Here is a 15,868-nt window from a genome sequence, read left to right on the forward strand (position 1 = left end):
AAGATGTGTATGGGCTCAAACAGGGTTAAGGTATAGCTGGCTGTTAGTCTGTGAAGCATTTGTTTCTTGGCTCTTAACAAGTCTGAGTTCTTAGATCTGCACTGAGAATCACAGATATGGGCATAGCCTCGGGAGAGGAAAGCAAGTTCACTGTCTGTTTATACATTTGCCAGTCATCCTTTTAATCTCTGTCGAATTATCTCCTTAAGCTCCTAGGAGTTTTTATGTCATCTTTCAAAACAGTAAATCACTTTATTAGGTTTTTAAAAGAACATTCATAATGGCATTTCCATAAGCCATTTTGTAAATTAATGCAATTTCCTTTCTGTTTTACCTGTTTGCAAGAAGCTATTTTACATTTCTGCTGTAGTTCAGAAGAGCACAGTTATTTCATAATTTAATTTGCAGCCTGATATGTAGAATGAATGCCTTTGACTCATTTAAATTATTATATACACTAAAGCAGCATTTCTTACCGAGATTCATGAGTGTTTGTTTTGCTTTTTCTCACCCAGCATTGGGATCCCGACACAGGCCAGACCTGGTGCCTAGCACTCCATCGCTGTTTGAAGCTGCTTCCTTGGCGACCACAATTTCATCTTCTTCCTTGTACGTCAATGAACATTATCCACACGACAGGACTACGCTTTATTCAAGCAGGTAATACTTAGTGCAATCAAACTACCAGTGGGCTATTACCACACTAACATCACAGCTAGCCAGTATCTCTGAATGAGAACAAGTCATCCCTAACAACCAGGTTGGGACCGTCGCCTGCCCTGTAACAGAAAGAGAGAAAATGCTGGATATTTACTGTGACAGGAGGGAAAACCCTCCTGATTTTTCTGTACAGTTAATCATTATGTCCTGTAGAAACTATGTACTTCACTCTGTGGAAGAAGATGAATCTTTCATCATTTTTATTTTAATAATCGTATGAGTGGATATTTTAAGCAAGCACTCCTGGTTAATATTTACACAAATAGTTACAAAGTATCTGAATATTTTCTTTCCGTATGAGTGACCTTAGTAACTACTGATAGATAGAATAACAGCCCCCGCAAATTGTCCACATCCTAATCCCTGGTATCTGTGACGCTGTTACCTTATATAGCAAAAGGGCCTTTTTTTTTTTTAACATCTTTATTGAAGTATAATTGCTTTGCAATGTTGTGTTAGTTTCTGCTGCATATCAAAGTGAATCAGCTGTACGTATACATATATCCCCATATCCCCTCCCTCTCGCAGCTCCCTCCCTCCCACCCTCCCTATCCCACCCCTCTAGGTGTTCACAAAGCACCGAGCTGATCTCCCTGTGCTATGCGGCTGCTTCCCACTAGCTATCTGTTTTACATTTGGTAGTGTATATATGTCCATGCCACTCTCTCACTTTGTCCCAGTTTACCCTTCCCCCTCCCCATGTCCTCAAGTCCATTCTCTATGTCTGCATCTTTATTCCTGTCCTTCCCCTAGGTTCTTCAGAACCATATATATATATATATATATATATATATATATATATATATATATATATATATATATATATTTTTTTTTTTTTAGATTCCATATATATGTGTTAACATACGGTATTTGTTTTTCTCTTTCTGACTTACTTCACTCTGTATGACAGACTCTAGGTCCATCCACCTCACTACAAATAACTCAGTTGCATTTCTTTTTATGGCTGAGTAATATTCCACTGTGTATATGTGCCACATCTTCTTTATCCATTCATCTGTCGATGGACCCTTAGGTTGTTTCCATGTCCTGGCTATTGTAAATAGAGCTGCAGTGAACATTGTGGTACATGACTCTTTTTGAATTATGGTTTTCTCAGGGTATATGCCCAGTAGTGGGATTGCTGGGTCATATGGTAGTTCTGTTTTTAGTTTTTTAAGGCACCTCCATAGTGGCTGTATCAATTTACATTCTCACCAACCATGCAAGAGGGTTCCCTTTTCTCCAAACCCTCTCCAGCATTTACTGTTTATAAATTTTCTGATGATGGCCATTCTGCCTGGTGTGAGATGATATCTCATTGTAGTTTTGATTTGCATTTCTCTAATGATTAGTGATGTTGAGCATGCTTTCATGTGTTTTTTGGCAATCTGTATATCTTCTTGGAAGAAATGTCTATTTAGGTCTTCTGCCCATTTTTGGATTGGGTTGTTTGTTTTTTTGATATGGAGCTGCATGAGCTGCTTGTAAATTTTGGAGATTAATCCTTTGTCAGTTGCTTCATTGGCAAATTTTTTCTCCCATTCTGAGGGTTGTCTTTTCGTCTTGTTTATGGTTTCCTTTGCTGTGCAAAAGCTTTGAAGTTTCATTAGGTCCCATTTGTTTATTTTTGTTTTTATTTCCATTTCTCTAGGAGGTGGGTCAAAAAGGATCTTGCTGTGATTTATGTCATAGAGTGTTCTGCCTATGTTTTCCTCTAAGAGGTTCTGGCCTTACATTTAGGTGTTTAATCCATTTTGTGTTTATTTTAGTGTATGGTGTTAGGGAGTGTTCTAATTTCATTCTTTTACATGTAGCTATCCAGTTTTCCAAGCACCACTTATTGAAGAGGCTGTTGCAAAAGGGCTTTGCCAGTATGACTGAGTTAAAGGTCTGGAGATGGGAGGAGTATCCTGAATTATGCAGATAGGCCCAATGTAATCACAGGGTCCTTGTCAGAGGAAGTCAGGAAGATTAGAGTCAGAGAAGGAGATGTGATGGCAGAAGCAGAGGTCAGAGAGAGAGAGAGAGATTTGAAGATGCTACACTGTTGGCTTTGAAGGTGGAGGATGGGGCATGAGTCAAGGAATGCAGGTAGAGTCTAAATGCCAAAACAGGCAAGGAAACAGATTCTCCCTTAGATCATCCACAAAGGAACACAGTTCTTCCAACCCCTTGAATTTTAGGACTTCTAACTGCCAGAGCTATAAAATAATAAATTGGTCTTATTTTAAGACATTAAGTTTATGACAATTTGTCACAGCAGCAATAGGAAACTAATATAGGGACTCTCAAACATTTAAAGTGAATGTGAATATTGGGGAGGGGTACTGAAGTTTCTTAGATAGCAAGTTAATTTGTTATTATTATTTTTTTTAACAAAATATTCTGAAACATTGGTTTTAGTAATAGAAAGTACCTCTACAAAGAGGTCACAACATTGTGGGATTAGCTATTTTTTCTATGTTTATATATGCAGTTTTGTAACTAGCTTCAATTACAGGTCAGGGATAATTGTGTATATACATTCTCAAAAATTATCTGTTAAATGTTGAACTGGTTCTTGTCATAAGTCAGCTCTCAAGAATCAAGATCAAATTTGTGCAGGTGAAATGTTTTTTATACTGTAAGTCATTTCCCCCTCCACCCTAGCAACTTGGTTCACTTCCAGAAAGAGGACTCAATATGGTAGATTCATTTTTAATGTATGCATGTTTATAAATTCTAGCTTGGTCTTTTGGCAAGTTAAGTTTTGGTAGTTGGAGGTTCTAGAAATTCTCTTTTTGTTGCCGTTCCCTTCTCTCTTGGCTAGATACAGGTTAGGTGGTAGCAGGTGAGACAGCCCATCTAGGTCTAGAGAAGAAGAGCAAATGACAAGGTGAATCACAAATCTTGGCTGGGCTTCCGTTTGGATAGCTCTGCTGTAGGACCAACAAATAAGGCTCCATTGTAAATTATTCAACTCACCTGAACTGTAAAAGTAATTTGGTTAGCTTCCTCAAATTAGAAGAATTTAAAGTGACTTATACCTAAAATGAATGTGTACCTTGAATGTTCAAATTTGTTATGTAAATTTGTCAAGCAACAGTTTTTCCTATCTGTACGGTACAGCTGAAGGCTGTTGTTTTGCTCTCAAATATAAATAGCAGCTCCAAAGATGGCTGGAAAGTTGCAGGAAATGCTTTGCAAGGTCAAAACCAATTCTCATGTGAAGCTGCGGTGGTTTCTTACCATTTGCTACTGTTCTCATTATCAGGGCAGATAGTTGGATATGTATAAAATTATTTACTAGAATTTTCAGCACAAAAATAAAAGGGTTTTGTTGGTTTGTTTTTGGTGGCAGTGGTTTTGATTAAGTATTCAGTCTCTTGGCCAGAGGTATTCACCTCTTGGGTATTCATAAGGTTCCTTCAGGATCTGAATCAGAGTTCCTTCTGACTCCCAATCCTTTCTGGCCGGCTTGGGAGCAAGCTACCTCTGCATGCTCCAGGGCTATGGTATAACTCTTGGTACTTTTATTTATGCTGACAGTGGTTAACATGTATATTTAGCTGAGAAAAGCATCAGTGTTATCTATGATATTTCCGCCCCCCCCACCCTTTTTTTTTGAAGAGAATTATTTGAAATAAATCTTCTGTGGCATTGTATCTCTAAATTGTGATTTGATATCTTATATTTTGCTATCCATCCCAGTTCAATTGCAAAAACAAGAAACCACTCTATCTTAAGCAGAAAGGGATTTGATACAGGGAATTCACAAAGTCTTTAAAAAGGCTTGGGGAGTGGGCTCTAGGCTGAACATCAGAAAACCATACCAGCTACACACCACTGGGCTGGCCCACCAGCAGCCTTTGTCACAATCAAGTGGGTGTCCTGCCAAAGGAATGCAAGCCAGAGAAAAGCATGTTGTGAACCTAGAATTTTTTTTTTTGGTAGAGTGCTATACAATTTATTTATTTATTTATTTACTTACTTACTTATTTATTATGGTTATCTAGTTTATACATATTAGTGTATGTATATGTGAATCCCAATCTCCCAGTTCATCCATCACCACCCCCTGCCCTCTTTCCCCACTTGGTGTCCATACATTTGTTCTCTACATCTGTGTCTCTGTTTCTGCCTTGCAAACCAGTTCATCTATACCATTTTTCTAGCTTCCACATATATGTGTTAATATACGATATTTGTTTTTCTCTTTCTGACTTACTTCACTCTGTATGACAGTCTCTAGATCCATCCACGTCTCTAAAAATGACCCAATTTCGTTCCTTTTTATGGCTGAGTAATATTCCATTGTATATATGTACCTCATCTTCTTTATCCATTCATCTGTCGATGGGCATTTAGGTTGCTTCCATGACCTGGCTATTGTAAATAGTGCTGCAGTGAACATTGGGGTGCATGTGTCTCTTTGAATTATGGTTTTCTCTGGGTATATGCCCAGTAGTGGGATTGCTGGGTCATATGGTAATTCTATTTTTAGTTTTTTAAGGAACCCCCATACTGTTTTCCATAGTGGCTGTATCAATTTACATTCCCAACACCAACAGTGCAAGAGGGTTCCCTTTTCTCCACACCCTCTCCAGCATTTGTTGTTTGTAGATTTTGTGATGATGCCCATTCTAACTGCTGTGAGGTAATACCTCATTGTAGTTTTGATTTGCATTTCTCTAATAATTAGTGATGTTGAGCATCTTTTCATGTGCCTCTTGGCCATCTGTATGTCTTCTTTGGAGAAATGTCTATTTAGGTCTTCTGCCCATTTTTTAATTTGGTTGTTTGTTTTTTTAATATTGAGCTGCATGAGCTGTTTATATATTTTGGAGAGTAATTCTTTGTCCATTGATTCATTTGCAAATATTTTTGCCCATTCTGAGGGTTGTCTATTCGTCTTCTTTATAGTTTCCTTTGCTGTGCAAAAGCTTTTAAGTTTCATTAGGTCCCATTTATTTATTTTTATTTTTATTTCCATTACTGTAGGAGGTGGGTAGAAAAGATCTTGCTGTGATTTATGTCAAAGAGTGTTCTTCCTCTGTTTTCCTCTAAGAGTTTTATAGTGCCCTGTCTTACATTTAGATCTTTAATCCATATTGAGTTTATTTTTGTGTATGGTGTTAAGGAATGTTGTGATTTCATTCTTTTACATGTAGCTCTCCAGTTTTCCCAGGACCACTTATTGAAGAGACTGTCATTTTCCATTTTGTATCCTTGCCTCCTTTGTCATAGATTAGTTGACCATAGGTGTGTGGGTTTATCTCTGGGCCTTCTATCCTGTTCCATTGATCTATATTTCTGTTTTTGTGCCAGTACCATATTGTCTTGATTACTGTAGCTTTGTAGTATAGTCTGAAGTCAGGGAGTCTGATTCCTCCAGTTCCATTTTTTTCTCTCAAGATTGCTTTGGTTATTCGGGGTCTTTTGTGTCTCCATACAAATTTTAAGATTTTTTGTTCTACTTCTATAAAAAATGCCATTGGTAATTTGATAGGTATTGCATTGAATCTGTAGATTGCTTTGGGTGGTATAGTCATTTTCACAATATTGATTCTTCCAATCCAAGAACATGGTGTATCTCTCCATCTATTTGTGTCATGTTTGATTTCTTTCATCATCAGGCAAGTCTTTTGTCTCCTTAGGTATGTTTATTTCTAGATATTTTATTCTTTTTGTTGCCATGGTGAATGGGATTGTTTCCTTAATCTGTTATTCTGATCTTTCATTGTTAGTGTATAGGAATGCAAGAGATTTCTGAGCATTAATTTTGTACCTTGCAACTTTATTAAATTCATTGATTAGCTCTAGTAGTTTTCTTGTGGCATCTTTAGGATTATCCATGCGTAGTAACATGTCATCTGTGAACAGTGACAATTTTACTTCTTCTTTTCCAATTTGCATTCCTTTTATTTCTTTTTATTCTCTGATTGCCATGGCAAGGACTTCCAAAACTATGTTGAATAATAGTGGCGAGAGTGGACATCCTTGTCTTGTTCCTGATCTAAGAGGAAATGCTTTCACTTTTTCACCATTGAGAATGTTAGCTGTGGGTTTGTCATATATGGCCTTTAGTATGTTGAGGTAGGTTCCCTCTATGCCCACTTTCTGGAGAGTGTTTATCATAAATCAGTGTTGAATTTTGTCAAAAGCTTTTTCTGTATCTATTTAAATGATCATATGATATTCATTCTTCAATTTGTTAATATGGTGTATCACATTGACTGATTTGCATATACTGAAGAATCTTTGCATCCCTGGGATAAATCCCACTTGATCATGGTATATGATCCTTTTCATGTGTTGTTGAATTCTGTTTGCTGGTATTTCATTGAGGATTTTTGCATGTATATTCATCAGTGATATTGGTCTATAATTTTCTTTTTTTGTAGTATCTTTGTCTGGTTTTGGTGTCAGGGTGATGCTGGCCTCATAGAATGAGGTTGGTGGTGTTCCTTCCTCTGCAATTTTTTGGAAGATTTTGAGAAGGATGGATGTTAGCTCTTCTCTAAATGTTTGATAGACTTCACTTGTAAAGCCATCTGGTCCTGGACTTTTGTGTGTTGGAAGATTTTTGATCACAGTTTCAGTTTCATTACTTTTGATTGGTCTGTTCATATTTTCTGTTTCTTCCTGGTTCAGTCTTGGAAGCTTATACCTTTCTAAGGATTTGTCCATTTCTTCCAGGTTGTCCATTTTATTGGTATAGAGTTGCTTGTGGTAGTCTCTTAGGATGCTTTGTATTTCTGCGGTGTCCATTGTAACTTGTCATTTTTCATTTCTAATTTTATTGATTTGAGTCCTCTCCCTCTTTTTCTTGATGAGTCTGGCTAAAGGTTTGTTTGTTTGTTTGTTTGTTTGTTCTTTAATTCTTCTAGGTCTTTGTTAAACATTTCTTGCATCTTCTCGATCTTTGCCTTCATTCTTTTTCTGAGGTCCTGGATCATCTTCACTATCATTATTCTGAATTGTTTTTCTGGAAGTTTGCCTATCTCCACTTCATTTAGTTGTTTTTCTGGTGTTTTATCTTGTTCCTTCATCTGGTACATAGTCTTGTGCCTTTTCATTTTGTCTGTCTTTCGGTGAATGTGGTTTTCATTCCACAAGCTGCAGGATTGTAGTTCTTTTTGCTTCTGCTGTCTGCCCTCTGGAGTGAACCTAGAATGTTTTAAAAGAAACTAACATTTTAAAATCATATCGTTTCACTAAAATGGCCAGATCCTTTTGAAAAATCACTAGCTTTGGCACCACTTGGCTCCATTGCTTCCTGGCATTTATCTGCTGGAGGGGAGAAGCATGGACCCTCCAGGTCAGCAACCTCTGCTTTGTTCACCTCTGCTCTTGCCTGCCTGCTCCTGTGGGCATTTCTGCTTTTAGCCTTGATGTATAAGAGAAGCCAAAGACATGCCTTGGATCTTAATGACTGCCTTATGGAAATCATAAGGAAAAGGTGCGAAAAGGGCACAGACGTGCTAAAGAACCCTGAAGAGAAGTTATGGCAGGCGAACCCCTGGGAATCCATATCCCTACTTCCCTCCCCACCATACCCACCCCTAATTATTCAACAGGGAAACGTTACCAGCAAACTGAAAAGAAGTTGTCATATTTTGTTCCTATCATTTTTTCCTTTAGAGCCCTCCTAGTCCTACGTGGTGTCTCTTGAGGTAATACATAGACAATATTCTAAGTCTCATGTGGCCCACTAAGGTTTAAGACCTAATCCAGATAGCCTGGAAAGAAAAGTGTTGTTATAATTCACATGTTAGGCTTTTCTCTTTCTTTATCTATGAATCATTTTTCTGTTAAGGCAGAGTGGTCTGTTTTCCCACTTCGCATTATACTAAACATATCTGCACTTAAATACGCTGTAAATACTTCAGCTAGTGGTTGTCATTCTGTTCAGAATCCTTAAGTTTGAAAAGTGTCAGTTAGTGCCTGGATGTCTCCACACCTAAATTATATACTGCAATAGGAAGCTGCTGTCTCTTAGAATTATTCCTTTTTTTAAAGGATTATTGTTTGTGACTTCAAAAACCCCAATCGCAATTTATTCTTTTTTTTTTTAAGCATACTCCAAAAATTGACTAGGAAGCAAAGAAAAAATAGTATCATTTTTTAAAGTATATATTTGACCTGCTTAGTGGGGGTACATATTTTCAAGTTCTGCTCAACAGTCTTATGTTAGAGCATGCAACTCATAGGAATAAAAAGAAACTATTGTGGATTCTTGCTTCCCAGTCAAATAGCGGGATTTACATTCTGAAGTTTTTATTCTTAAATTTTTCTTTCCTAATAATACTTCTGTCCTTTGAAAGGAGGTATAAATTGAGCACTAAGAAATGCAGAGGCAAATGTGTTTTATCTCAAAGTTAAGAACAATTTAGTTTAATGTTGTGGATATTAGTTACACACATGAATATTAATTCTTTTTTGTGATTTCCTGCACAGTTGGTAGCAAAGCTGAAGCTTTGATTATGCATAAGGATAGAAAACCCTACTGCATTCCAATATATTTATCCTTTCCCCATCAAAGATGCCTTTTCCAACATCACCACTCTGTCTAGTCTCATGTTTTGCTAGTGGCTATTTCTAATAGTTGACTCATCCTGAAGACATTTGGTGTATTGTGAGAAGGGCAGATAGGTCAGAGGAAAACCACTGGTCATTTGCCCATAGAGGGACGGCTGACAAAGGCTCCCTAAATGATGGGTCCAATATTCTAGACCTCAGAGGCTGACTCAGTGGTTCCAAGCAAAGTTCTGTGCCGCTTTCTTCCTGCCTGTAGAGTATGGCAAACCTAGGAGAGGGTGGAACCATTGCCTCCAGCTAAAAGTACCTCCCCACAAATTGCTTACCACTCAAATTTAAAGACATACAAATAGAGCCATCCCAAAGAATATTAGAGACCCATTATCTTACAGATGTGTCTAAAAGATAAGGAAAGAGAAATGCAGAGACATGCATTATGTGATATATCCAAGGTCACATAGCCTGCTAATAGGATTTAAACTGTCACACAGTTCTCTGGGGTCCAAGCCTCATGTTCTTTCCACTGTACCGCCCCTTTCATCATGGTCTCCAAAGACTTCTGGTCTTATCCTTGATGTGTGTGTTATGCACAGATGGTCAGTGGTTGATTTTTTTCCTAACGTGAATTCTGGCCCTGTGTTTGAGCCGTTTTTTGCTGCTTAATAACTATAGTATTTCCAGTAGGCAAAGTGCTGTGCTTATGTTAGCATCTACCTATGATGTTTATTCTAGAAGTCATTGGGCTAAGTTTGCTTACTAAATATGTGGTACCTATGGGAACTTCTCTGTCATAGTACTAGTCATACTTCAAATCGCCAATAATAATCCAATAACAACTACAAAAACAGCTAATTATTGGACCTTATTAAGGGTTTGTGTTAAGTTCTTAACATGGGATCAAGTCACTCAATTCTCACAGCAACCCTATAAGGTCATTATCTTCGTTATCTCCAGTTTACAGACGGGAGTTGCTTAGCAATATTAGCTAACTTTCCTGAGGTCAAATGGCTAAAAAGTAGAGCCATGATTTCCATGCACAGCATTGACAGAGAATATAAGGCACGAGCCTCAGCCATTCAACAGCTGCCCTCGTCCATATCATCACATCTCAGACAAGATGGCTTTTAGATGATGCTTTTAATGGAAATTCAGTAACATCCACACAAGTTCTCTTCTTTCTTACCCGTTTTGCCTTTTCTTTTTCCATGTGATTTTGAGTAAAGATTTTCATTTCAAAGATGTTAGATTCTTAGTGTTCAAACACTAAAAATATGACATATTAAGTTAAATTCATAAGAAACCTAAAATAACTATTTCCTTACGTTTCTATTTTCCAACTCTACAGGTTGACTCCAAATTGTTACATGATCATTGAGAAGAGACTTATTTTTAAATTGAAATATAGTTGATTTGAAATTCTATATTAGTTTCAGGTGTACTGCATAGTGATTCAGTATTTTTATAGATTATACTCCATTCAAAGTTATTATAAAATATTAGCCAGATTGCCTGTGCTGTACAATATAACCTTGTTGCTTATTTATTTTCTACATGGTAGTTTGTATCTCTTAATCTCCTACCCCTATCTTGCCCCTCCCCCTTCCCTCTCCCCACTGGTAATCACTAGTTTGTTCTCTGTATCTGTGAATCTGTTTCTGTTTTTATTATATTCATTCATTTGTTTTATTTTTTGGATTTCACATGTAAGTGATAATATACAGTATTTGTCTTTCTCTGACTTATTTCGCTAGGCATAATACCCTCTACATAATACCCATTACATTGTTGTAAATGGCAGAACTTCATCGAGAAGAGACTTTTGTTAGGTATGTTTCTGCTTGATTTAGGAAATCCCATATCCTCTGTTGACACAGTAAGGTTAAAAAGAACGCTTCAGGGCTTCCCTGGTGGCGCAGTGGTTGAGAGTCCGCCTGCCGATGCAGGGGACACGGGTTCGTGCCCTGGTTCGGGAAGATCCCACATGCCGCGGAGCGGCTGGGCCCGTGAGCCGTGGCCGCTGAGCCTGCGCGTCCGGAGCCTGTGCTTCGCAACGGGAGAGGCCACAACAGTGAGAGGCCCGTGCACCACAAAAAAAAAAAAAAAAAAAAAAAAAAAAAGAACGCTTCATTACTTACAAAATGAAGGGAGAAGAAAGTTGGGTGCAAGAACTTGCTAGTAATTCCAGTTCTCTAACCATAACCTCCAGGGAGGGCCAGCACGTGCCTGCAGTATCTGCTGTGGCCACGGCAGCTCCCTGCCATACCCAGATGCCAGCTGGGGGCTCTGCCAGCCCCTTGGAAGGTGTCTGCAACCCTCCTGTTGAAGCTGAATTTTGAATCTGACCTCTCCAAACTCTGTGCTTTTATGCTTCTTCTGAATACTCCTACCTGCAGACAGACCTCCTTGACCCCTCCAGCCCCGGCCAAGTTTTTCTCTTTCACTTTCACTATTATATATCATCAGTTAGGGCATTAGTCCTCAAACTGCCACTTCTAGCTATTCAACATTGGGCAAGTCACTTTACCTTTGTGTGCCTCGGTTCTTCATGTATAAAATATGGATTATGATGCTACTGCCCCAGAGCGTTGTTACAAAGATTAACTGAAATAATAATTGGAAAGTACTTATCATGCCTCTTGGCACATAGTAGGCAGCCTCAAAATACTTGTTAAAATAATCAAGTGATTCCAGACCCTAACACCTTGCAGCTTCCCCATAAGTCCCACTGTAAGGGGCAAGATATAGTTGTTTTTGGCAAAAAGCCCTCATGGAGCACTTTATTAGTCAGAGTTCTGTCAAGGAAACAGAAAACACATTTGGAACTTCAAAGAGAATTTAGGCAATGGAATTGGTTACAGAGCATGGGAGGCCGGAAGAGTGAAAGGAGGGAGTTGCAGAAACCCAGGTAAATAACTAACTGCAGGAAGCAGCTCTTAGCAGGAGCCCTACCATGTCACCAGAACCTAGACTCATGAAGGAGGGCCCCACGTGGGGACCAGGTGCCCCCTTAGGAGCAGGGACAATGGAGGAGGACGTCACCTAAAGAGCTGGGATAGTGGCAGGGACACAACCGGCTCCAAAGACATCGTCCAAAGAAGGAAGGAAAAAAAATAAGAGAAGAGACCCTTCTCTCTTCCGCCCACCCTGCTTCCTGCCAGTGTCCTCAACTGTCAGAACCTGTCCAAGGAGCCTGAGGAATGTGGTTTGCCCAGCATTGCAAAGGAGACTGGAGACAGCATATAAATAACAACCAGAGCACACAGAGCAAAAACTTAGATAGAAGTAAGTTCTTTCACAAAAAAGAATTACAGGGCTTCCCTGGTGGCGCAGTGGTTGAGAGTCCGCCTGCCAATGCAGGGGACACGGGTTCGTGCCCTGGTCTGGGAAGATCCCGCATGCTGCGGAGCGGCTGGGCCCGTGAGCCATGGCCACTGAGCCTGCGCGTCCGGAGCCTGTGCTCCGCGACGGGAGAGGCCACAACAGTGCGAGGCCCACGTACCGCAAAAAAAAAAAAAAAAAAAAAAAAAAGAATTACAAAAATCAAAGCTTTACAAAGATGGTGTGTGGGTGTGTGCGTGCAAGAGCAAGAATTGATCTAGACTCTTACAAAAGGAATCGTAGAGTCAATTTAGTACTATGCCAAGGTAATAATGGAATGTAAGGTAGCCATAATTTTTTTCAATACTGTGTGCAATTAGAGACTCCGATATTTACCAACAAGTCTGTCTGACAGCCAATAACACTTTCCCTGGTACTGCGCTAGAGTAGATGCTGGTTATGAATACTCAAAGAAATGTCATAGCTAATTCCAGGCACATGGGATAGATAAAAAGGTTCTTCAGCTCAAGAATTCCACAAAGAGGTTTGTAAGCCTGGGGAATCCAGGAGATAGAGCAGCTGATAGAATTTGGAGGCAAGATAGCCATCACCCATGCCCTATCAAAGCACTTTATTGCCAAGACCCCAGCCTACCCCATCTCATCAACTGAATAAAACTCAGTTTAGAGCAAACACACTTTTGGCTGGTGGAGAGGTGTGGTGTCACTTCCATTCTCCTTAGAGTGAAGAGAAGGATTTAGTCAACTTTTCTCTTGTGTCAGGAAACTAGGTCACCAAGAAAATGATGATACGTGTTTGGGGGAGAATAACACTCCTCAGAATCCTGAAGCAGAAGCCTGCTTTGTTACCCAGCCTTCCAAGAGAAGAATATCTCATTTTAGAAATTAGGACCTTTTTAGGCATGCTGGGATTACAGGAGAACCTAAGAGCCGTGTCATATCTTCTTCCAGTTGTGACTGGGGCACCTGCAGAGAAAATTGTAGCCTGATAGCAGCTTCATTATATGCCTGTTAGTTTAGCTTCCCCTCCTCAAACCCAGGCCTTTTTTTGGCAAAAAAAAAACACCCAGATTTACATCATATAGTCTACACCTGGATCCTGAGTTTGATTCTCCAATACACCTAATATACACAAAGTAACAAACCTCATTTTTTCCAAGGCTAGAAGGAAGTTGATCCCCAGCACCCTGTGTTAAATCCTTCTGTTATCTGTGGAATTATCTCCACAGTAACCAGCTTTATCTCCCTGTAACTTAGATGACTTGTGCTTTGGGGTAAAGATTTCACCGTGGAAGTCACAAATATAAACCTGCTGCTGAGGACTCATTAATTTTGGAGAAACTAACGGACCTCCTCGCCCCCCACACTGGCTGACTAAACATGTCTACACAACCACCTTTTGCTTGAAGCTCATGGTAGTCTGGGTGACAGGAGAATTAGGTAAGAGTAATGAGGGAATTAGGAGACAATGATAAAATCTCAAATCAAAATAATATTAATCCAAAATGTAATTATTTAATAACCTGCTTTCAAGGATAAAGTAATAAAGATGAAATATATAATGATGTGAAGGAGCTCATTACTTTTCTGGCCAGCCATATTAAAAATTAGTGTTTGGAAGGTCACAGAAGACCTTAAAAACTACCAGACTTGTTTTCTCAACAAAGGATTTGGATAAAATGAAAATTCATCCTGATGGCTACTGGAGAAAATATGTGTTAGTTTCTCTGTCTTTTCTTTTGTTTGTTTCTCATCACATTGGAAGAATACTTTTGAGTATTTAATCACTAATGTCTGGGAAAAGGTGTTTTATCCTTTATTTATATGTAAGTGCATCTGGGTTCATGTCCTGATAATTCTATCTGCCATTACTGGCCATTTTCTTTGTCCTCACTGAGTTGTGACAGAAGAGAAGGCAGGCAAGCCAAGGCCAAGTTCATTAGTGAATTTCCCTGCCCATCCTCCTGATAACTTTTCCAATCCCAGTAGCAAAACTTGCCCTAAAAGAATCATGGAGCTTTGGCAATGGAAGGGTCCTTTTGACATCATGTCATCCAGCCCTTTTATTTTTTTATATCAAAATTCTGTGTACTGAATTTGACAGTCAAATAGTTGTATAAAGTTTATTAGGAAATAGAGAAGGTCCTTGTTCACCTCCCCATACACTTTACTGTCCCCAGCTGTGACCACCTTCAATTCTTTTAGCTGATTTGTTTGGCAGTTAATTCTGTATCTCTAAATAGCATGCTTATATTGCTGTTTCTCAATCTTTCAGGTTTAGACATTAGCTAATAACTTCCCACTATAGAAGATGAAGATTTAGCTGTCTTTTCCCCATTCCACACCCACCACAAACATGCGTCCTTCCCACCCACTCTTCTAGTCTTCCAGTATAGTTATATCATGGTTGTGCTTAGATCTATATCGAGTGTTTTATTATAATCATGTGAATATTATGTTTGGGTTTCCTTTTCTGTATGACTTTTTATTTTCTCTGTAATAATCATCTTGTTCTTTCGTTTGCTTAGCTTTCTATGTATTTGTATTTAATGGAAGCCTAAACTCTCCACCAGTTGTCTTAATTGCTTCCCAAACTATTTAGATGCATCATGTTCTGTTAATTTCACTGTCTTACAGAAGTTTCCCCCAAAGCCTTCTGACTTGCTCCCGTCTGGATTGGATTGCCCTCTAGGGCCTGAAGTTCATATGCTGTCTTGGAGTCTCCCTTCTCCACCATCCTGGGATCCTTATCAACTCTTGTCTGTGTTGGTTCCCCTGTTTAGCATATCCTGTATCTGCCTCTCTTTTGGTTTGCTCCCTCATTTTGGTGGAGCGCATCCCCCAGTATCTTCCTAAGGATTCATGGGTGGCAAAATATTCAAGGCCTTGCATGTCCAAACAAGTCTTTTTTCTCACCCTAACACTTGATTGATAGATTAGCTGATATAAAACTCTACACTGTAAATCTTTTTTGTTGTTGTTTTTAACTGTGAAGGCTTTGCTCTGTTATCTTCTAGTTTCCAGTTACCATTGAGAAATGCAGTGCTGTTCTGATTCCTGATCTTCTGTATATGGCCTGTGTTTTTTTCTAGAAGCTTATTATCTCTTCAGTTTCCCCCTAGTGTCTCAGTGGTTCATGATAATAGGCTTTGCTTCAGGTCTATTTTCCACCAATCTCAGAAGGCCTTTTTGATCTGCAAACGCATGCTTTGGAGTTTGGGAAAATTTTTGTAGCTTTTTAAATTTCCTCCCTCTACTTCCTTTCTTCTTCCTACAACTCCGTTTATGCA

At 39.0% G+C, this 15,868-nt stretch overlaps 1 protein-coding gene across 1 annotated transcript in view; it reads left to right on the forward strand.

The window, feature by feature from the left end:
* PIP5K1B (phosphatidylinositol-4-phosphate 5-kinase type 1 beta) overlaps positions 1-15,868 on the forward strand; it is a 214,206-nt gene that overhangs the window by 137,101 nt on the left and 61,237 nt on the right. The window contains exon 12 of the mRNA XM_060102269.1: positions 516-660. Within this exon, the coding sequence (XP_059958252.1) occupies positions 516-660 (145 nt within the window). The remainder of the gene's footprint in view (positions 1-515; positions 661-15,868) is intronic.

This window comes from Mesoplodon densirostris, chromosome 6 (assembly GCF_025265405.1).
Source record: "Mesoplodon densirostris isolate mMesDen1 chromosome 6, mMesDen1 primary haplotype, whole genome shotgun sequence".
Lineage (NCBI taxonomy): Eukaryota > Metazoa > Chordata > Mammalia > Artiodactyla > Ziphiidae > Mesoplodon > Mesoplodon densirostris.